This window comes from Xenopus laevis, chromosome 7S (genome assembly GCF_017654675.1).
Source record: "Xenopus laevis strain J_2021 chromosome 7S, Xenopus_laevis_v10.1, whole genome shotgun sequence".
NCBI classification, from domain to species: domain Eukaryota; kingdom Metazoa; phylum Chordata; class Amphibia; order Anura; family Pipidae; genus Xenopus; species Xenopus laevis.
Genome location: NC_054384.1, coordinates 102,500,736 through 102,523,937, shown reverse-complemented (window position 1 = coordinate 102,523,937; position 23,202 = coordinate 102,500,736). Strand labels below are relative to the sequence as shown.

Genomic DNA, 23,202 nt, shown 5'->3' with positions numbered 1-23,202 from the left:
TAGGCATTATTTGCACACTGTTTTCTTCAACCCGCCATCTAGCTGTGTGACCTTGTTCACATTCTGTCTAAATATCCATAATATTACCGTCTCCAGAAAAAACACCGGAGTGACTTTTTTCAAGCAGCCATAATATATTTTACGTAATCCGTATCCACCGCTGTAGTAGTGTATACGTTGACCTTGTAGGCATTATTTGCACACTGTTTTCTTCAACCCGCCATCTAGCTGTGTGAGCTTGTTCACATTTTGTCTAAATATTGATAATATTATCGTCTCTAGAAAAACCACTTGAGTTACTTTTTTTCAAGCAGCATTCATATATTTTACGTAATCCGTATCCACCGCTGTAGTAGTGTATACGTTGACCTTGTAGGCATTATTTGCACACTGTTTTCTTCAACCCGCCATCTAGCTGTGTGAGCTTGTTCACATTTTGTCTAAATATTGATAATATTATCGTCTCTAGAAAAACCACTTGAGTTACTTTTTTTCAAGCAGCATTCATATATTTTACGTAATCCGTATCCACCGCTGTAGTAGTGTATACGTTGACCTTGTAGGCATTATTTGCACAGTGTTTTCTTCAACCCGCCATCTAGCTGTGTGACCTTGTTCACATTTTGTCTAAATATTGATAATATTATCGTCTCTAGAAAAACCACTTGAGTTACTTTTTTTCAAGCAGCATTCATATATTTTACGTAATCCGTATCCACCGCTGTAGTAGTGTATACGTTGACCTTGTAGGCATTATTTGCACACTGTTTTCTTCAACCCGCCATCTAGCTGTGTGACCTTGTTCACATTTTGTCTAAATATTGATAATATTATCGTCTCTAGAAAAACCACTTGAGTTACTTTTTTTCAAGCAGCATTCATATATTTTACGTAATCCGTATCCACCGCTGTAGTAGTGTATACGTTGACCTTGTAGGCATTATTTGCACACTGTTTTCTTCAACCCGCCATCTAGCTGTGTGTATTATCGTTTCCAGAAAAACCAACTGAGTTTTTGTTGTTGTTGTTGTTTTTTTAAAAATAATGCCAGGCAAAGGCAGGCCGCCACGCAGAGGCCGTGCTAGGGGCCGTGCTGCTATGCAATCCTGTGGCCCTAGCAAATTGCCCAGTTTTAAAAAGCCAATGACCCTGAACTCCCAAAATGCTGAAGAGGTAGTTGACTGGCTTACACAGCACACCCCATCCTCTACCGTTTCTAACTTTACCACAACATCCTCCTCATCCTCCACTGCTATGGCCACCCCACGTAACACTTCCTCCACCACCGGTGCCCCTTCTTCACTGGGGTCAGAGGAGTTATTTTCCCATGAGTTTCTTGAACTGAGTAATGCGCAACCATTATTGCCAGAAGAAGATGAAGGAGATGAGGACCTTACACCAGATTTAATTCTGGCAGAGAACACGATAGAGATGGACATAATGAGTGATGAGGAGGAGGTCCCCGCTGCTGCTTCCTTCTGTGATGTGTCAGAAGAAATTGATGCATCTGAGGAGAATGATGATGAGGAGATTGATGTTTTGTGGGTGCCTAGTAGAAGAGAGCAAGAGGAGGGTAGTTCAGATGGAGAGACGGAGAGTCAGAGAGGCAGTAGGAGAATAAGACTTAGAAGAAGCAGGGAGGACAGCCCGCAGGGATCAGTAGGGCAACAACATGTATCGGCACCTGTGTTCAGCCGGCCAACGCACCCGCCATTGCCGCCAATGCCGCCAACTTCTACTGTTACCGCCAGATCGCACACTTCCAAAAAGTCAGCAGTGTGGGATTTTTTTAATGTGTGTGCCTCTGACAAAAGCATTGTAATTTGCAATGAGTGCAGTCAGAAACTGAGCCTTGGTAAGCCCAACAGCCACATAGGTACAACTTCTATGCGAAGGCACATGAGCGGCAAGCACAAAGCACTTTGGGAGCAACACCTCAAAGGCAACAGGCAAACTAAAAGCCACACTCCTTCTGGTCCAGCATCTTACTGCTCTACCTCTGCTCTCCTTGACCCGTCTGAACCACCCTCCACTCCGCCTTCCACCTTGACCACCTGTTCCCATTCCCAGTCATCTGCCACCAGCCAAGTTTCTGTGAAGGCCATGTTTGAGCGTAAGAAGCCAATGTCTGACTGTCACCCCCTTGCCCGGCGTCTGACAGCTGGCTTGTCTGCACTCTTAGCCCGCCAGCTTTTACCATACCAGCTGGTGGACTCTGAGGCCTTCCGCAAATTTGTAGCAATTGGGACACCGCAGTGGAAGGTACCCAGCCGCAATTTTTTTTCTAAAAAGGGAATACCACACCTGTACCAACATGTGCAGAGCCAAGTTACCGCATCTCTGTCACTTAGTGTTGGGCCAAAGGTCCATATGACTACTGACGCATGGTCCTCCAAGCATGGTCAGGGCAGGTATGTCACCTACACTGCCCACTGGGTGAACTTGGTAATGGCTGGGAAGCAGGGAATGGGTAGCTCAACAACAACAGTGGAGTTGGTGTCACCGCCACGGATTGCACGCGGTTCTGCCACCACCTCTACTCCTCCATCGCTCTCTACCTCGTCTTCTTCTTCTTCTTACTCTGCTGCTGGGTCCTCCTTCTCCTTCTCCACACCTGTGCACCCCCAGCTCCCCCTAGGCTATTCGACGTGCCAGGTACGCCGTTGTCACGCTGTCTTGGGGATGACGTGCCTGGAAAGCAAAAACCATACCGGATCTGTACTCCTGTCATCTCTGCAGTCACAGGCCGATCGGTGGCTGACCCCACACCAACTGCAGATCGGAAAAGTGGTGTGTGACAATGGAAGCAATCTGTTGGCAGCGTTGAGACTAGGCAATTTAACACATGTGCCCTGCATGGCACATGTGTTAAATTTAATAGTCCAACGTTTTGTCTCCAAGTACCCAGGATTCCAGGACGTTCTCACCCAGTCCAGAAAGGTGTCGGCCCATTTCAGACGTTCCTACACAGCCATGGCACGCCTTGCTGACATTCAGCAGCGCTACAACATGCCAGTCAGGCGTTTGATTTCTGACAGCCAGACTCGCTGGAATTCAACACTCCTTATGTTGGAACGTCTGCTGCAACAACAAAGGGCCGTCAACGAGTACCTTTTTGAACTGGGTGGTAGGACTGGATCTGCACAGCTGGGGATTTTTTTCCCCCGTTACTGGGTGCTTATGCGCGATGCCTGCAGGCTCATGCGACCTTTTGAAGAGGTGACAAATATGGTCAGTCGCACCGAAGGCACCATCAGCGACCTAATACCCTTCGCTTTCTTCCTGGAGCGTGCCGTGCGACGAGTGACAGATGAGGCTGTAGACCAGCGTGACGAGGAGCTGGAAGCGCACGATTTCTGGTCGGAATCACCAGAACGAACCCAGGCACCTGCTGCAACGCAGGGAGAGGTGCCAGAAGTGGAGTCAGAGGAGGAAGGTGGCTTTGTGGAGGAGGAGGAGGAGGACCAACAGGAGCAGGCTTCCCAGGGGGCTAGTGGTGACCTTTTGGGGACCCCTGGTCTTGTACGTGGCTGGGGGGAGGAGACCGTGGATGATGCAGTCCTTGATAATGAGGAAGCGGAGATGGATAGCTCTGCATCCAACCTTGTGAGAATGGGGTCTTTCATGCTGTCATGCCTGTTGAAGGACCCCCGTATCAAGAGGCTTAAGGAGAAGGACCTGTACTGGGTCGCAACGCTACTAGACCCTCGGTACAAGCATAAAGTGTCAGAAATGTTACCAACATACCACAAGTCCGAAAAGATGCGGCATTTACAAACCAGCCTGCAAAACATGTTGTACAATGCTTTTAAGGGTGATGTCACTTCAGGAACTCATCAACATTCCAGGGGCAGAGGTGCCAGTAATCCTGCCACGAGCACACCTGCAAGGACAAAGCCCTTTGGCCAGTCTGTAACGTCAGACATGCAAATGTTTTTCTGTCCAAGGCAGCGCCACAACCCTTCTGGATCCACCCTCAAAGAACGCCTCGACCGGCAGGTAGCGGACTACCTGGCATTAACTGCAGATATCGACACTCTGAGGAGCGATGAACCCCTGGACTACTGGGTGCGCAGGCTTGATCTGTGGCCAGAGCTGTCACAATTTGCCATGAACCTCTTGTCTTGCCCAGCCTCAAGTGTGCTCTCAGAAAGGACCTTCAGTGCAGCAGGAGGGATTGTAACTGAGAAGAGAACTCGCCTAGGTCACAAAAGTGTCGATTACCTGACCTTTATTAAAATGAATGAGGGGTGGATCTCGGAGGGTTACTGCACGCCGGAAGACTTGTTCTGACTTCTATGCAGCTGTCCTTCTCTTCAAGCCTCATGACTCCACACACAGCTGTCCTTTAGCGTCCTCCTCCTCCCTCCGCCACCGTTACAAACTAGGGTGCAAACCCTACTGGTTTAATTTTTTCTGGCCTCTGTGCTTCAGTGGCTGCAACCAAAAAAACTGGGCAAACAATGTCTACAAGGTCAACGTATGGCAAAAAATGACTATTTTCAGCATTTATATGGCATATTTTTTCTGGCAACTGTGCTTCAGTGGCTGCGTCCAAAAAAATGCATATTTTCTGCATTTATATGGCATAATTTTTCTGGCCTCTGTGCTTCAGTGGCTGCAACCAAAAAAATGCATATTTTCAGCATTTATATGGCATAATTTTTCTGGCCTCTGTGCTTCAGTGGCTGCAACCAAAAAAATTTATATTTTCAGCATTTATATGGCATAATTTTTCTGGCAACTGTGCTTCAGTGGCTGCGACCAAAAAAATGCATATTTTCAGCATTTATATGGCATAATTTTTCTGGCCTCTGTGCTTCAGTGGCTGCAACCAAAAAAATTTATATTTTCAGCATTTATATGGCATAATTTTTCTGGCAACTGTGCTTCAGTGGCTGCGACCAAAAAAATGCATATTTTCTGCATTTATATGGCATAATTTTTCTGGCCTCTGTGCTTCAGTGGCTGCAACCAAAAAAATTTATATTTTCAGCATTTATATGGCATAATTTTTCTGGCCTCTGTGCTTCAGTGGCTGCAACCAAAAAAATGCATATTTTCAGCATTTATATGGCATAATTTTTCTGGCAACTATGCTTCAGTGGCTGCGACCAAAAAAATGACTATTTTCAGCATTTATATGGCATATTTTTTCTGGCCTCTGTGCTTCAGTGGCTGCGGCCAAAAAAAACTGGGCAAACAATGCCTACAAGGTCAACGACGTTGACCTTGTAGGCATTGTTTGCCCAGTTTTTTTGGCCGCAGCCACTGAAGCACAGAGGCCAGAAAAAATATGCCATATAAATGCTGAAAATAGTAATTTTTTGCCATACGTTGACTCAACGTATATGGCAAAAAATGACTATTTTCAGCATTTATATGGCATATTTTTTCTGGCAACTGTGCTTCAGTGGCTGCGACCAAAAAAACTGGGCAAACAATGCCTACAAGGTCAACGTATGGCAAAAAATGACTATTTTCAGCATTTATATGGCATATTTTTTCTGGCAACTGTGCTTCAGTGGCTGCAACCAAAAAAACTGGGCAAACAATGTCTACAAGGTCAACGTATGGCGAAAAATGACTATTTTCAGCATTTATATGGCATATTTTTTATGGCAACTGTGCTTCAGTGGCTGCGTCCAAAAAAACTGGGCAAACAATGCCTACAAGGTCAACGTATGGCAGTTGTTTAAAGAGAACAGTAGATTACTAGCCAGCAAAGCTACCTAAGCTAAAATGTCCCTCAAATCCCTGCAGACTTCTGTCCCTCCAATACAGAGCAGTATCAAGCAGATTACTAGCCAGCAAACTTACTATCATCTGTCCCTGAAATCACTAACAGCTCTCCCCCTACACTATCTCTTCCAAGCACACACAGGCAGATTTTTCAGATACATTTTTGCCCTTGATCCCCCTCTGGCATGCCACTGTCCAGGTCGTTGCACCCTTTAAACAACTTTAAAATAATTTTTCTGGCCAGAAATGTCTTTTCTAGATGTTAAAGTTCGCCTTCCCATTGAAGTCTATGGGGTTCGCGAACCGTTCGCGAACCGCTCGCGTTTTTGCGCAAGTTCGCGAATATGTTCGCGAACTTTTTTTCCGACGTTCGCTACATCCCTAGTTCTGGCCAACAAATTACTCCCTTAATTGACATCTCCAGACATATCTGGTCTTTGCTTTTACCCCGTTCATCTCTAAAGTCAACAGAGGATTCAAATCACAAAGGAAATTCTAAACATGTTCGTTACTAATCTGGATCTAGTAGTTGTCCCTGTCTATTGTTCTTATCCCGAATTCCCATGTTCATGAATCAATCTGTAATGTAAAAGATTTTCAAAAAATTCCTGACTTTGGAGCCAAATGTACAGGGTCTCCAACAGAGTTTAACTGGAGTTGAATAGTGAAAGATCCAGCCAAAACCAAGTCTTGTGAAACTGTCCAAGCTGTTGAATCTGTGGAAATACAGAAAGAGCCCATCCTGTTCCCTGCTAAGCTGCTAGAGACTCAGAAGGAGAAAGGTGCCACTGGTGAGATTGATCCCGCTGCAGAGCTGCATGTAATCTCCAGTGTGACTGCCTCTGAGAGCACCCCAGTGCGTGAGCCACCCAAGGGAGGATACTGGCAAGGATACAAGCGTGGAGCCCCAACTTGAAGACTTTTGGGAAAGGTAGCACTACCCAGGGTATGCGAGCTCTGGGGAAGGGACATTCTATTTGAACTAAATTGTGTGATTATTACCCTCTTCCAGAAGATTGGTACTTTGATAATAATTAGGACTGTGTTGGAGAAACAGTAAGGTACCTAATAGTGAGTTAGGTAGTGTCCCATGGGGTAGGGTCTCACCTGGCCCATAAAAATCATGGTTGATCCCCATATTATTAATAGGGAAAAAAAGATAAATATATAGGAAGGCCGGTATTTTTTTCCAGAAAAAGGTGGCAACTCTAGTCCCCAATGCAAGAGTGTATTAGATTGGCCAAGTTCACTATTGTGTTTATATAAAGTTTATATCTGTTTCATTTGCAAATTGTGTGTTTTATTTGTCATAGTGGAAGTTCCCTGAGGTGTGCTCCTCAGTGTTCCCTAGGTGGAGGCACTGCGCTGTAAATCCCAGTTCCCAGTACTTTTCATACGCAAAAGGGACTCAGGGCCCCTGGATTGCCAAGGGGTTAATAAATTTAAAGAGACAGTAACCAAATTAGGGTTACAATAGTAAAATTCTCGAAGGGTTCCTTTATTTGTTGCAGTTTGTAGGAATGTTTGCCATGGGTTGGGTGCTCTATAGTAGAAAGTCTCTTGTGGTTTTAGGGATTTTGAAAGTTTGTAGATTTATTTTATTTTATATTATTTAACTTTTTTTTATATATTTTCTTGTTTGTGAATAAAGCTTTGGCTTGTTTCATCCCCATTTGGATATCCTTATTGTCTCCTAGGGGGAGTTAATATGTAAAATGGTAGACAGGCTACCAGATGCTGTTCCTCTATCAGTGAGAGCTTCCCTGTTTACAGAATCTGGATACAGAATCCTCATGCTGCATGGTAACTCAGCAGACAATTCTAATTAATAGTAAATTAGTTTATATTGAGACAAGTGGCTCGACCCATGCCCTACAAGACACTCTCAACAAAGAGCTTGTCTATCTCACCCTCATGCTTTTCATTTAGATATTTATTATGTTAAGGTTACATAAGAAATAGTTGTTTGTTAAATATAGCAATATAAATTCTCTCATAAATCAATATAATATTTAAGTAATATTCTCCATGGAACAGAATGCTAACAATGATTTTATGGATGTAGATCATAATGGAACAACATCACTAAAAGTAGACCTCACATTATCAAAGTATGGGCACTTTTTCATACCCTCTGCAGTGAGTCCTGCCCACAACCGGCACAATAATTGCTTTCTTGTGAGTAACAACTGGGTACCCAAACCTCTGCAGGACTCAAGCCTGGGGTACTTAGCTGTAGAGCATGACTGCTCCTTTTGTATTGTGCTCCCAGAGGTCCCTGGCTGCAGCATGTGTGGGGGGGGGGGGTACATGCAGTGAAGTATGGTTTCCATATTCAGGAAATTACATGGAAAATTCTCCATTGGATGCAACAAGATTGTATGATGGCAAGGCTGCATCTTCAGCCGATGAGATGAAGTACAGTGAATATTAAAAGTAGATGCATGAACAAACTACACCATCCGACTTTATATTATAGCTATAGGGGGATCAGATTTTGTAGGATCCAACAAATCACATGCTATTAGTGGTGTTGCATGCAGGTGCATGGCAAGATCAGATAAAATCTGATCAAAATCTCCTGTGGAGTTTAGTCCTAAGTCTCTATACAATAACTAGGTGCTTATGTAATATCATTCCTGAGAGAGAATGTGTAGGAAATTAATTTATCGGCAAAACCCAGCAAGCCACCCTCTTCCATTCTTTATCACTCAAAAATAGTGATGGGTGAATTCATTCGCATTGCGCGAATTCGTACGATTCACCGCCAGCGGATAAGTTCGCAAAACGGCAGCAAATTTTTCGTCGTTTCTGGAATTTCACAAATTTTTTGGCAAAGCAAAACGACGCAAATTCACCCATCACTACTCAAAAACAGTCCCCATTCCCACCCCTAAGGCTACTATTAAAGTACAACACTCATATACTCTGCTTAGTGGGGATGGCACAAGATGGATACCTCCTTGAGGTTGGAAGGCTTCCAACAACAGTCCCAAACCACCCCAAACTAGAAGCAGGGTCACACTGGGCCTGCAGGACACCAGGAAAAAACCCAGTGAGCCTCCAGCTCTTGTAGGCCCCGCTGGCCCAGATCCACACACTTCTTCCTGCCAAAAAACATAGTGAGACGTGCACACACACACGCTGTGAAGCGCAGGGGGGGCTGGAGGGGGGGCACTGGGACACCCCCCCCCCAGTCCGACACTGACTAGAAGCAGTTCTTGTACTCTTCCTTCTTGGATGATTCCTCCCTTTCTCCTTCCTTCTGGTGCTCTGGGATGCAGGATGGAGCACCTCCATATTCTTTATCATTAGCACAATTGTGTGTCTGCATTGCATTAGATTGTATACCCGTTAACATATTATAATGGTGATATTTTTGCTGTATCTCTTTTGGTAACAGTGGGTTCCCTTAGTGCAAAAGCCAAAGGCAGCCATTCTCCCCATGTAATGCATCATAATGTAGGAGGCTAGTTTGTTTTTAAAGAAAAGATTTTATGGTCCACAGGTCCAGGGTTAGAGAATTAAGTCGTGTACAGCACAGTTCCACTTTTACAGCTTGGACACAGCAATAAAGCTCCAGAGCCTAAACAGCAGCTGGTAAACACACCTGTTCTTATATGTGGCCTGACTGGTTTATGTACTTGTGTGTGTTGTCACGTTTATTTCATAGTACAATATTTTAATCTGTGCAGCTTTGTGTAAATGTAACTTCCTATTACTGTTCCTCTTCTCTAACCTTTATGGTTTGCTGTTACTCTTATTTTGTTTAGCTTTCTTATCTGAACCAGTCAATCCTTGTCACTTCCGTTTGTGCTGGTTGTAACACTACTACTACATATACTAAGTAAAACGATGGTGTTGGGGAGCACCTCCTGTCTGTCATTAGATGGTGTGCAAGGTCAAATAGACTAATATAAGTGAAAGAAAGAGAAAGAACTGACCCATGTTCTGCACCTTCCCATCTATTGGATCCTGAGGCTCATATAGAAGATAATTAAATCATAACTTTTAATAGTTAATTAATAAATAGTTAGGTTTCACACCTCATACTCTGTTCCTCCACCATCCCCTTCACCCACATGGAATCTCTCCCAGTAAAAATGTATTATGTTGCAACCATGGGGGTTCCCAGGTAATTGGTTTAGTAGATTAAGGAATCAATGCGTTCACCCATTCAGGTTCTATTCCACCACCAACCCCTTCACCCATATGGAATCCCTCCCAATAGAAAAAATGAGCAATAAAAAAATCTAATGGTTCAGTTGATGTACCTCTGCTGTGCCTTAGGCACTTGATCATTCACAAAACGCTACCCAAAGATCCTCGCCAGCACCAACCTCTCCACCCACAGTATATTCCCTCCCACATCGTGGTTAGCTGCCCCTTGATTTAGTCTTAATCTGGCGCCCTGCCTAACCATCTTATAAATTTCGCCTGACGCAAATTTCGCCCACAAACTGCGGGCTTCATCAAACTGATATATAATTAAGATGCTGTGTAGCCAAGAGGGCAACCATTCAAGTTACAGGTTACAGAGAAGATAAGAGAGGCACTCTGCAGAATACCATTGTATTGGCTAAGGCTTGTCTGCTATATGCTATATAACCTGTGCCTTTTCTCCTTTTTTCCAGCTGGAATGGCTGCCCCCATGGTTACACAGCAACTTGTTTATATAAACTATAGTAGTACTTATCTGTTATCTACTGTGTATCCTGTGCTTGAATATCTGCGCCCATGTCTATACAGCAGCTTTTTATATAAACTATAGTAGTACTTATCTGTTATCTACTGTGTATCCTGTGCTTGAATGTCTGCCCCCATGTCTATACAGCAGCTTGTTTATATAAATTATAGTAGTACTTATCTGTTATCTACTGTGTATCCTGTGCTTGAATGTCTGCCCCCATGTCTATACAGCAGCTTGTTTATATAAATTATAGTAGTACTTATCTGTTATCTACTGTGTATCCTGTGCTTGAATGTCTGCCCCCATGTCTATACAGCAGCTTTTTATATAAACTATAGTAGTACTTATCTGTTATCTACTGTGTATCCTGTGCTTGAATGACTGCCCCCATGGCTACACAGCAGCTTGTTTATATAAACTATAGTAGTACTTATCTGTTATCTTCTGTGTATCCTGTGCTTGAACGACTGCCCCCATGGCTACACAGCAGCTTGTTTAAATAAACTATAGTAGTGCTTATCTGTTATCTACTGTGTATCCTGTGCTTGAATGGCTGCCCCCATGACTATACAGCAGCTTGTTTATATAAACTATAGTAGTACTTATCTGTTATCTACTGTGTATCCTGTGCTTGAATGTCTGCCCCCATGTCTATACAGCAGCTTTTTATATAAACTATAGTAGTACTTATCTGTTATCTACTGTGTATCCTGTGCTTGAATGACTGCCCCCATGGCTACACAGCAGCTTGTTTATATAAACTATAGTAGTACTTATCTGTTATCTTCTGTGTATCCTGTGCTTGAACGACTGCCCCCATGACTACACAGCAGCTTGTTTAAATGAACTATAGTAGTACTTATCTGTTATCTACTGTGTATCCTGTGCTTGAATGGCTGTCCCCATGGCTACACAGCAGCTTGTTTAAATGAACTATAGTAGTGTTTCTGAAGCAAACACATAACTTATACAAGTGCAGGGAAACACTCATTATATCAGAATTACTTTAAAACACTTTTGTTTGTTGGTGTTACTCTTAAGTCTCTCCTGAAGCCAAAGATTCAATGCAGGGCATGTGAGCATCTCTAAAGTTAAATCTGATTTTTTTGCAGCAAATCTTTAGAAATCATGGAAAATGGTCAGAAATGGGGGTGAAGGGTGATGGGAGACCAGGGTACGGAGCCCAAAATCAGATAATTCCTGCAAAATAAGGGCAAGTTGACAACTCTGCCCCCACCCTTTGCAGAGCTTCATCACTTTGGGCCCCTGACTAGATTTTCCCTCTGTGGGGGATCCTATTTATTACTTTCTACTTCACTGGATTTCAATGCCTCAGGTTTGTAATATTGCTCTTTATTTTGGCGTTCAATGAATCTATTGTTCAGGAGTTGCTGGGAGTTGTGGCCTGTGACAAGTAACAAATGAACAGTGTTCTGAGGGAACAAGTAATGTTTTAAGTAACAACCACCAAAATGATGTCTCACACTGCTCCTCCCCTGTGGTTTCTGTGTGAGGAGACACAGCTAATGATTGGCTGAACCTGTCATGTGACACCAAGCGATGGAAAGAAACGAAACTTGGTACTATAACACTTTTTATCACAGGCAGGAGGAAGAAGGCAGCACAGAAATTGGCCGCACTTTCAAAACAAAGAGTCTCGGTCTCACTTGTGCCCGGCGTTGGGCATGTGCCCCTGTAGCTGACACTCTGAATGGAGGCCGCAGTTTCTTCTCTGTGAGTATCAGCATCAATGGGTTCTGTTTTATTGTGAAAGCCGTACTGAGAAGACTGAAGCTTTGGATGGAGAGGCCGGGGTGAGCTGCTACATTGTACTGAGCAGTGTTGTCATAGTAACGCCTGGCTAAACTTCCTCATTTACACTGTTTCAACACAAAATAAAGGTGTGTCTAAAGAAAGAAAAACACCATGCTGAGCAACTTTCCTACAAACTATACCCCCGAAATGAATACTTAAGTTTATATCAAATTAAAGGGGTTGTTCACCTTTCAGAAAACTTTTAAAATGGTGTAGAGAGTGATATTCGAAGACAATTTGCAATTGGTTTTCATTTTTTATTATTTGTGGTTTTTGACTTATTTAGCTTTTCATTCAGCAACTCTTCAATTTGCATTTTAAGCAATCTGGTTGCTAAATTCCCCTAGCAACCATGCATTGTTTTAAATAAGAGACTGGAATATGAATAGGACTGCTTTCTCAACTAAGGCCTGTTGGGCTTAGTCGTTTGCAGATGGATATGAAAATTGGCTACAGGATCGGGTACAGAGGGTGGTTGTTAATGGGACATTCTCTACTTGGAGTAAGGTTCTTAGTGGGGTCCCTCAGGCAGGGCCAGGCCAAGGGGTAGGCAGAGTAGGGCACAAAGCTGGGGGTGCACCAGGTACGTACCTCCTCTGTCGCCTACCCCAAGTCCGGTTCCCTTCTCAGCCCGACTCTGTGTTCATTCTTGCTTTATTCCGTTTGAGCGCATGTGCACAAATTCACGCATGCGCACACAACCGCAAATTCGCGCATGCACACGATAAGCCGGCGCCGCAACTGGCCGGCTCGCCTAGGGTGTCTGGCCAGCGTGGCCCGGCTCTGCCCTCACGGCTCGGTATTGGGTCCACTTTTATTTAACTTGTTCATTAATGACTTAGGGGAGGGTGTTGTAAGTAATGTATCAGTGTTTGCAGATGACACAAAACTATCCAGCCCAATTAATTCCATCCAGGATGTGGCACTTGCAACAGGATCTTGACAAACTGGCAATCTGGGCAGCTAAGTGGCAAATGAGTATATTATTGTGAAAATTGTTTATTTCCATGAAGCAGGGTTTTACATACATTTACATATACATTTTTATAGAGACCTACATTGTTTGAGGGGTATAGTTTTCCTTTAAACACTTTACAATGGTTTCAAACGTTGTCAATGTAATGTCTACTGAAAGCAGCCGCCTCTGTCTGTGCCTTGCTACTTTGATGCACCGTGGCTCTTACTTTTGAAACTTTGTAGCAGGAGTCGGCCAATGAACAGACGTGAGAGAGTCAGAACCAGCGGTGCAGCAGGGATAGCAAATTCTACTTTCACTTGCCGTTACTATTAGAAAGAACTTTAAAAACATTGTTGGTTTATATTGTATAATTGCATATAGGAATGTTGCTGAAAGTCACTCCTTCATCTGTCCATTTACCATGTACTTAGGGCTGCCATAGGGGGGTCGATGGGATACTGCAGTCAAGGCCCCCATTGCAGAGGGGAAGTGGGATTTGTGGGTGGACATGGTTTTGGTGAATTATGGACAACAGTTTAAAATGATGGGGAGTGGCCATGGCAGATCAGGCCATGCACACTAGGGACTTTTAACTTTCTGACATGGTCTCACCACCTATGGGTTGGAGTTGACCAATGGGTAAGTAACTGGGGCCACCTAAGGGGAGGAACCCCTGCTAACTTAGTAGTATGGGGTCTGGTAAGGCTCATGTTACACTTGGCATATTCTCTATTGGCCTAGAAACACCCAAACCTTGCTCTGCAGGTTCTTATTTGATTCCATGGTTACAGCTTTTCACGCATGCCATAAGCTTTAGAATAAAGACATAAACATGTTGGCCATAATCCTAAAAGTCTGATTAACTTGGCATATGTTAGCATTGCGGTGGCAATAATACTGAATACCAACAATAAGGAAACCTAGATCCTGATTGTTTAGGAAAATGGCAGCAACCCTAAAAGAATGCAAATTGTCCCAAGGTGCACAGCACGGAAACGTATCTGTAGTCACCTAAAGATTTCCGGGTCCATGCGATAAGCACACCTGTAGTTAAAACAGGCACATAGCACCCTGTGGCACATTACTGTTTTGTTAATGCTAAGAATAATATATTCTGCCAGGAACGCATTTGAAAAAAAATCTATATTTTACTCAAAAAACATTTTTGAATTATTAAAGGGCATGTAAAGGCAAAAAAATAAAATCCCATTTTTACTTTCTTTAATGAAAAAGAAACCTATCTCCAATATACTTTAATTAAAAAAATGTGTACTGTTTTTATAAGAAACCTGACTGTGTGCAGTGACATTCTCCCTTCATTTACTGCTGTGGATAGGAATTGGCAGACGGTCCCTAACTGCTGAGCAGGGAAACAATCATACTTATGAACAGCAGGGGGAGCCCCCGCCTTACTTCCCAGCCATGCAGAAGTCAAGCAGCTTTGTTTATGACGATCCCTAAGCAGCCCAGACCACACTGAGCATGTGCACAGTCTTAGTCTTGCAAAGATGTTTAATAAAGTTTCAAGATGGTGACCCCCCTGTAGCCAACTTTGAAAGCATAAATTATTTGTTTGATTAGGCTTGTGGTGCAGTAAGTTCATGTTTATATTTAGTATACAAAATACAGCATTTCTGGCCCTATTCTATTTTAGACTTTACATGCCCTTTAATGTTCTGTTCTGCTCTGTATCCTTTAGTCCCTGACCTGCTTCACATTTACTAGGTCATTCTTCCTTGCTGAGAGAGCAATTTGAATGCTATGGGGTCAGTTTATCATAGTTGTTGAGTTGAATGTTTGAATCCTTAAACCCCCCCTTAAATGTTTGAATCCTTAAGTTGTGAAGATTAACACTTCGGAGAGTGTTAGAGCTCAGTGCCACTTCTTAGCTCTACAGTACCACAGGGCAGAATGATGTGACTTACCTTTAGTATCCTTCTTGATAAATGTGTCACTTTGGTAAAACACTTTCCTGACTGTCAGAAAATTGTTGAGAAAATGGTGATTTTGGATTCTTTTGTTTGAAATTTGACAAATCTGCCCCTATATCTACGACTAGATTGTTGGGAGAATTCACAAATGTATTATAGAAATTGGTCCTAAACATAGTAACTCTGTGTCAGGGGGCCTAGCGGCTCCCAAAGGGAGTAGTCCGGACCAAAGAGGAAGCCAGGAACAAGAGTCCAAGATCGTGGTATCCGAGGGGTTAAACAAGAGAATAGTCCAAGTCCAGGCAAAATTTCAGGAGGCAGGCAGATCAGGTTCAAAGTCAGAGTTTCAGGCAGGAATCAGGATCTGGATAGCAATAATACACCCAGGTTCTATAGCACAAGAAACCTATAATTGGGCAGGGTTTCAGTGTCCAGGGCACCCTTTTATGACAAAATCACGGCACCAGTGATGACACATGCAGCAACGCTGCACCCATGTGTTCAACATGGGTGCTGCCATCTTGGATTTTCATCGGCACCAGTGATGACGTCATCATGCAGCGACGCTGCACCCATGTGTTCAACATGGGTGCCGCCATCTTGGATTTTCATTGCGACCGCAGGGAAGGTGAGCATCGCTGTCCGGTGCTTCTGGCAGTCCTGACACTCTGACTGCCTACTGTGTATAACACTTTCCTGACTGTCAGAAAAGGGTTGAAAAATTGTGATTTTGGATACTTCTGTTTGATATTTGACAAATCTGGCCCTATATCTACGACTAGATTGTTGGGAGAATTCACAAATGCATTATCGAAATTGGTCCTAAACATAATGACTCTGACTGCTTACTGTGTATATTTTCATATATCTTAATAACGCATATTTCCTTGAATGACACTTAACTCCTTTTTTTTATATCCAGATGTCCAGTCGACAAGCAGGAATGACATTTCAAGCCCAAGTACCTCACTATCAGTATTAAACAAAAGTTCCTCATCACCCAATATGCAAAACCATACTCAAAATAACCACGTTAAAACAATACCAAGCCCTACAATCCAAAGTCCACCATCAGTCACTGCCAGTACTAATTCACAGAATGGAAGTTATACATGTCCACAACAGCTGCCACCGGCCCCCACAAACAATAAGCAACAGCAAAACCGCTCCACTCAGGAACCAAATGTTCAAGCAAACCTTCAAACCATCAGCAATTCAAGCAGACAAGCTAAATCAATTCCCCCAAATCCAACTACAAATATTCCATCTCCTAAGACTAACAATAGAAGTGCTGAGCAAATCCCCAATGCAGCAGGCAAGCCTCCATCCAACAGTGGTCAAAAACAAGATAAAAAACCTTTCAAGAGTGTTTCAAATCCCATTTCCATTATTAAAGTAAAACCCATGCCGTCAAATCAATTGATAGCAAGCGTTGCTCCCTCATTGCCATTTTCCAGCTCTGTAAGTTATGCAGTGGTTTGTGCAAGGAATCTCCCAGGAATCTACCAAGCCAATCAAGCTACTCAGAGGGTCATACAAAGCCCTATATTTAACCTGAACTATCACGCACAAGTGGCTCCACCTGCGCAGGTGGCACATTCCAGATCCAGAACAGAATCTCGGAGCGCAGTGCCAGTTGAAACATTAAGAGAGAACCTCAGCAACATCATGAAACGGCACAATAGTGGAATACCGATCTTTAAGTTGCAGAAGGTTTACCTTTTTAAATTCGGAAAACCACTTTCCCCTAATGGATATCCCTCACTCAGGCACTTCTTAGTAGGAATGAGAGATGTAGTTCAGATAAAAGGTGTGGGTGTCCAAACACTGGTATTTCCAGTGTCTTCTGAAATGATTTCATCAGCCGTGAAAGAGCAACATGGTATGTATCACTGGATACTGTATCCCTATATCTTTCCCAGGACTTGCCTCAAGAATAGGCAAGAATTATAGTAGTAGTAGATTCAATCAATAAAACTTCCATAATACTGTATTCTTCCCACCAACCTAAAAAAAAATTTGCAGATAGTATTTTCCATCAAATAACAAAAAGTTGTGAGTCAGAAGAAAGGGAATGGATTGTAATATGTATGAATGAAGATTAGATTTGATTCGTAGGTACTATAGTGTATAAGATGATTTTCTATTACTGTTAGACCCAGTCTAATACATGAATACAATGACATCACAACAATGGAGGTCCACTTGAAATCCTTTTCCCAATGAAAGTTACTCAAGGCATGTATCAAGTGGCCGCTATCTCTCAAATAGCTAGGCAATCTTAATACCTGTAAAAAATAAAGTCAATATATTCAAAGGGATTTTCAAGAACCAATGTCTGTAATTATCAGACATTGTCTGATGGTCTATCTGATTTCTAGATAAATGGTGAAAGATCGCAGTTTTTGGATTGTCAATTTTCATGAATAGGGCTATTATTTTTTAACAATTATGTTGAACTCAAATTTTTTTATTGGATTTTTTTCTAATAGTTTGTAGGTGTTTAACTCACTTAATTGCGAAAGTGACTCATTTAATTTTCATTTAATATAACAACTTGGTCACCTTTTTCGGCTTTTCTTATTACGATACTATTATCCATTTCCAGACTTAAAGCTCTCTGTTCTTTTAACGTGAGATTATTTTTATTTTTAGTAAAAGGGAACCCTTGTTTTTATTCTAATTTATCGTGAAGTAATGCTAGTTCCAGTTCAACATTTGTTTTGAAACATTCATACATTAGCTTGGTCTGATATTTTTTCACATTTTTACATTACAGGCTGCTATTCTTCCTATATTTGGGTTAGTTTATATCTTTAATGTTTAAGTTTTACTTCCTTATCATCATCACCTAGGGCGGCACTGGCCTGAAATACAGCCCTGTCTTTTATGAATGTCTAATGTTTGTTTTATTAGACCTATGCTGCAATATGCTTACATATTAAAGAGGTGTAACAGTCTGTGTTCTGTTTTGTCAGATTCCTACCTAGTACACAAGAATAAGTCTTTGCACAATGAGAAAATGCTGCCTACTTCAGGTCCCATGAGCTTACATAGACAAGAGCCATATATTGCTGAAGAACCTCAGAATGCGACTGTTGAACAGACAGGTGCTCCTATGGCCACAGCGAGGGATCCCCATTTATTATCGATTTTGACTGTCTCACACTTACTCTTAGGCAAAAAGGGAGAACAGAAATGTCCCAAAGAAGAGGGCAATCGTAATATAAACAAAAATGATGTGATCACTCAAGGCCAGCAAATTGTTACAGAGTTCAGGGATAAACACCGTCCAGAGGGATCAGTACCATCTGAGTTTCTTGATAACAGTTCTCTACATAATCCATCAGTTGTTCATCCTGCCATGGAAAACAGGACGGCTTCAAAAGTAGCTTCAGTAGAGTCCTCCAACCATGGAATTACACAGCAATTAAATCCAGAATACCCTGCAGTCGCTTGCAATAATATTTCAAAACAGTTGACAGAACATTCAGATCAGTTATTCACCGTACACAAAGTTGAACTTGCACTCCCATTGTCTTTATCAAAGGAGCAATTACACGATGAATCTCCTGATACTCAATCACACCAGAATGACCGTGAGCCCTTTGTGAATGATCCGTCCATGCTAAAAGAATCTCCGCTTTTTCAAACTCCAGAATTGTGTGAACCTCAGGGATATCAAAATGTGTCACAGAAAAAAACGCAAATAAAAAATGAATTACCATTTTTCAAAGATCAGCAACACAAACTTATTTTACATTCTTTGGGATTCTCTGTGGTCAAACAAGAAACTGATCAAGTATCTACCAAAGAAAACAATGAGCGTGAGCTGCCCTATCAAAGCATATCTAGTTCTCTTAACCTACAAATGGGACATGAATCTCATCTGAACTCAGTACATTATAGAGAAAAGGACACTGATAGAATGGAACTCAAAACCTGCGTGCAAGAAGTTCTTCCAAGTTCTCCGTCACAACAGAAAACTCCTAATGTTCATGAAAGCATGATGTCTGATCTGCTAACATTAAACCTTCAAGAAAATATTCATGACTTTCACATGGACAATTTTAATAAGCAAACAGAATGTAAATATTCATCACATCACAAAGATTCAGATTTGCCTAAGATCTCTCTTCCAGGACAGGCTACATTTTACCCTTTACAATCACAAATCCAATTATCAGGTTACAACACTTTCACTATGGAAAAGCAAATAAAATCTTCTCCAGAAATAAACCGTAATGCAGACTATTCAAATACCGACAATAGCGAGAAGCAACATTTTAATTCCCCTATTAATAAAGATCAGAAAAAGGACAATGTGCTTGCAAATAAAGAAATAGATGGAAAACAATCACTGTTATCTCAGATACACCAAACCCCATGTACTCAGTCTTTGAACAAGCAAGTGCATGATCCACGAAACATAAAAGCAAATGGAGATAATATTTCTACATCTTTACCTGCCAATATATTTAAGAATCATTGGTCATCAGAATCCCCAATTTCAAAAACACATCAGATATGCCATACTACATTTAACAACAAATCCCATAGGGAAGAAGAATCTCCTACATTGCAGACATATCAAATGGAGACAAATCTTATTATTACTGATAAATTTACAGTTTGTCCCATTGTATGTTCAAATACAAGCCAGCAAGTCTGCAAACTCAATGGAAACACTGTCCAGACACTAACGAGTACTTCCGTTGTCAAAAAGAAGCCTAGAAGAAAAAAATCAAGGGCACTCCAAAAAGCAGAGAAGGTGCCAGCTGATGCTTCTGAATCATCAAGTTGTCCACCTCCTTATAATGGATCTATTGCCTGTAAAATAGACAAGCCTGAATCAACTATATCATCTTATGATAAACACCACAGTAGGTCTCCACCTGTGGTCAACAATAATGCAAGTATAATGGCCACTGAAAAAGCACAGGATCAGTTTATGACATCCTGTACCAAAGACCTTACAGCTTGGTCCATTGTATGTTCAAAGACAAACAAGCAAGTCAGAAAACTCAATGGAAACACTATTGAAAGAGTTATTGAGTCTCACACTGAACAGAAAAACCAGGAAATTAGTATTTGCCTTGTCAAAAAGAAGCCCAGAAGAAAAAGATCAAGGGCAATCAAAAAAGCAGTTGAGGTGCCACTTGATGCTCCTCAATCATCAAGTTGTCCACCTCCTTATAATGGGTCTATTGCCTGTAAAATAGACAAGCCTGAATCAACCATATCTTCTTCTGATAAACACCACAGTATGTCTCCACTTGTGGGCAACAATAATGCAAGCATAATGACTATTGAAAAAGCACAGGATCAGTTTATGACATCCTGTACCAAAAACCTTACAGCTTGGTCCATTGTATGTAAAAAGACAAACCGGAAAGTCAGCAAACTTAATGGAAATACTATTGAAAGAGTTATTGAGTCTCACTTTGTACAGAAAAAACAGGAAATTAGTACTTCCATTGTCAAAAAGAAGCCCAGAAGAAAAAGATCAAGGGCACTCCAAAAAGCAGATGAGGTGCCAGTTGATGCGCCTCATTCATCAAGTTGTCCACTTCCTTTTAATGGATCTATTGCCTGTAGAATAGACAAGCCTGAATCAACTATATCTTCTTCTGATAAACACCACAGTAGGTCTCCACCTGTGGGCCACAATAATGCAAGCATAATGAACTATGAAAAACCACAGGATCAGTTTATGACATCCTGCACAGAAGAAACTCCACCTTCATCTGGTTTTGCTTTCCAGAAAATGCATATGGAGGCCAAGAATTTAAATATTAATATACTCCAGCAAACTCAATATACTAAGCCTTTGGACTTTGGTGGAAAAAACAAGCAAGCGGATGATCCACTAAATAAGAGAGCATCTAGAGAAACATATCTTTCATATTTAGCTGATTCCAATAGAGATACGAATAATGGGTCATCAGAATCCACAACTTTAGAAACACACCAAACAAACCGTGATATATGTACCAACAAAATACCTGAGGAAAAAGGATCTCCTTCTTCAGAGTCGGATCAGGGAAAGAAAAAACTCAGTACTACTGATACAATGGCACAAACTGTATATTTATGTTCAGAAACAAACCAGCAAATCAGCAAACTGACTGCAAATAAAAGTCAGGAAATGAATAGTTCCATTGTCAAGAAGAAGTCTAGAAAAACAAAATCTCTGTCTTCACCAGCATGCCAAAAAACTAAAGGCGTCCTAGGCAGTGCCCCTCAATCATTACATTGTCCAGCTTCTCATCATAATGGACTTATTTCCAAGGCTGAATCTACTGTGTCATACTCTAAGGTGCACCAAGTTGTTTCCCAAGATTTCTGCAACCATAAAGCAAACACTTCGACATTGGCAAAAACACACTTTCTCACTCCAATTGATCCTACAGAAAAAGATGGATCAACATGGCAGAATCCCAAAGATTCCTCTAAATCATGGTGTTCTATTCTTTGATTTGAAAGTCAGTTGTAGGTACTAAACGTTCAGGTATCCAAAAGAAAACATAAAAAAGAAACAACAAACAACCAGCATATACAGTATGCCTGTATGTTTCGTTCATGATACAGTAAGACACAAGATGAAAGAAATAGTGAAGATTTACCTCCATATTCTGTTGATTGGTTGAGCTCAGATTTCACTGATTTAGAGGCAGTAATATTTATACAGAAAGAGTTGAAAATTTTGTACAGACAGAAAACATAAAATCCAACAATTCCTTTTTGTTGAGTTGATTAAGGAGGTAAAATATATATTTTTATTTGTTTTTTTATTTTTTGTGTACGGATTTTTTTATCATGTTTTGGCTGCAAACCCCACTTTTTTTATCTAATATTTGGACAAGGAACAAGCATTTATAACCTAAAACATATATATATATATATATATATATATATATATATATATATATATATATATATCTATATATATATATATATATATATATAACCCCAAGCATTTATAACCTAAAAGCTCACTCTACCTCACCTTAATGCTAGGCCCCCCTACTCCTATTTTCCCACAGTTTGGGAGCCTAATTTAGTTGTCACATCACTGAAACACTGTGTTTTTTTAAGGAAAATGAAAAAATCTATTTTTGTAATGAATAAACTTGATTGACCTTTTTTCTCTTTTATTTTAAAAAAATGATGATGCCTCATAGACGCTGGTGGTGAATATGTCATTGCAGCATTAGAACAGCGCTACAGAGGAGTAAGGCAAATACTCAGAAATGACAGGGCCGTCAAAGGGTTAGGAAGTAGGGAATTGGAAGAGTTTAAGATGGGCATTATGGGAGTTGTAGTTTTGTGGTAGCAATGAAGTCCTGATGGGTTAAAGGAAGTGAAGAGGGCATCCTCTTTTAGAATATACAAATTAGGAACCAGTGTATGCAGTGTATTAAGTACATTAGATGAGCTTACCACTATGTAAGGTGGGGCCTGGGTGCAGGGCCGGAACTAGGGGTAGGCAGAGTAGGCACGTGCCTAGGGCGCAAAGCTGGGGGGGGCCAGGCACGTACCTGCTCTGTCGCCTACCCCGTGTCCGGTCCCGTCTCTCCCAGACTGCCTAGTGTACCTTTAACGAAAATGCGCCTCTGCGCATGCTCAAACACCATTTCGCGGATGTGCACTGGAGCGTAATTTCGCGCATGCGCAGTTTCGCGCACACTGAGCTGGCGCCGTGCCCACCAGGTTGCCTAGGGCGCCTGGCCGGGTTGGCCCGGCTCTGCCTGGGTGCACACGCCCCAGACCTTCAGCAGAGGGAGCAAACACCAGGAAACATCAGAAGAGGCCGGCACAGGCCTGGACCCACAAAGTAGTAGAGCCAGATTCAGATTGTAGAAGGTTAAAAACTTACATTTTATTTTCCATAATTAAGAACCAAGGCCTGACAAGTTTCGTGTCTACCAGGATAACATAGTCATATGCCTATGACTGGTAGCCACAAAACACGTCAGGCCTTGATTATGGAAAATAAAATGTAAGTTTTTAACCTTTTACAATCTAACTCCGGCTCTACTACTTTGTGGGTCCAGGCCTGTGCC

At 41.8% G+C, this 23,202-nt stretch overlaps 1 protein-coding gene across 2 annotated transcripts; it reads left to right on the top strand.

Annotated features, from left to right (window-relative positions):
• The first annotated feature begins 11,495 nt into the window (after nt 1-11,495).
• Nucleotides 11,496-22,039, top strand: LOC108697827. Of its 2 annotated transcripts, XM_018228267.2 has the most exons (3): nt 11,496-12,166; nt 16,059-17,018; nt 18,115-22,039. In XM_018228267.2, exons 2-3 carry the CDS (start codon nt 16,142-16,144, stop codon nt 21,612-21,614), a joined length of 4,377 nt encoding a protein of 1,458 aa, XP_018083756.1. In that variant the 5' UTR covers nt 11,496-12,166; nt 16,059-16,141; the 3' UTR covers nt 21,615-22,039. The 2 variants fall into 2 exon arrangements, with proteins under 2 accessions (XP_018083756.1, XP_018083755.1); XM_018228266.2 differs by lacking the exon at nt 11,496-12,166 and having other exon boundaries at nt 15,952-17,018.
• The last annotated feature ends 1,163 nt before the right edge of the window (nt 22,040-23,202 follow it).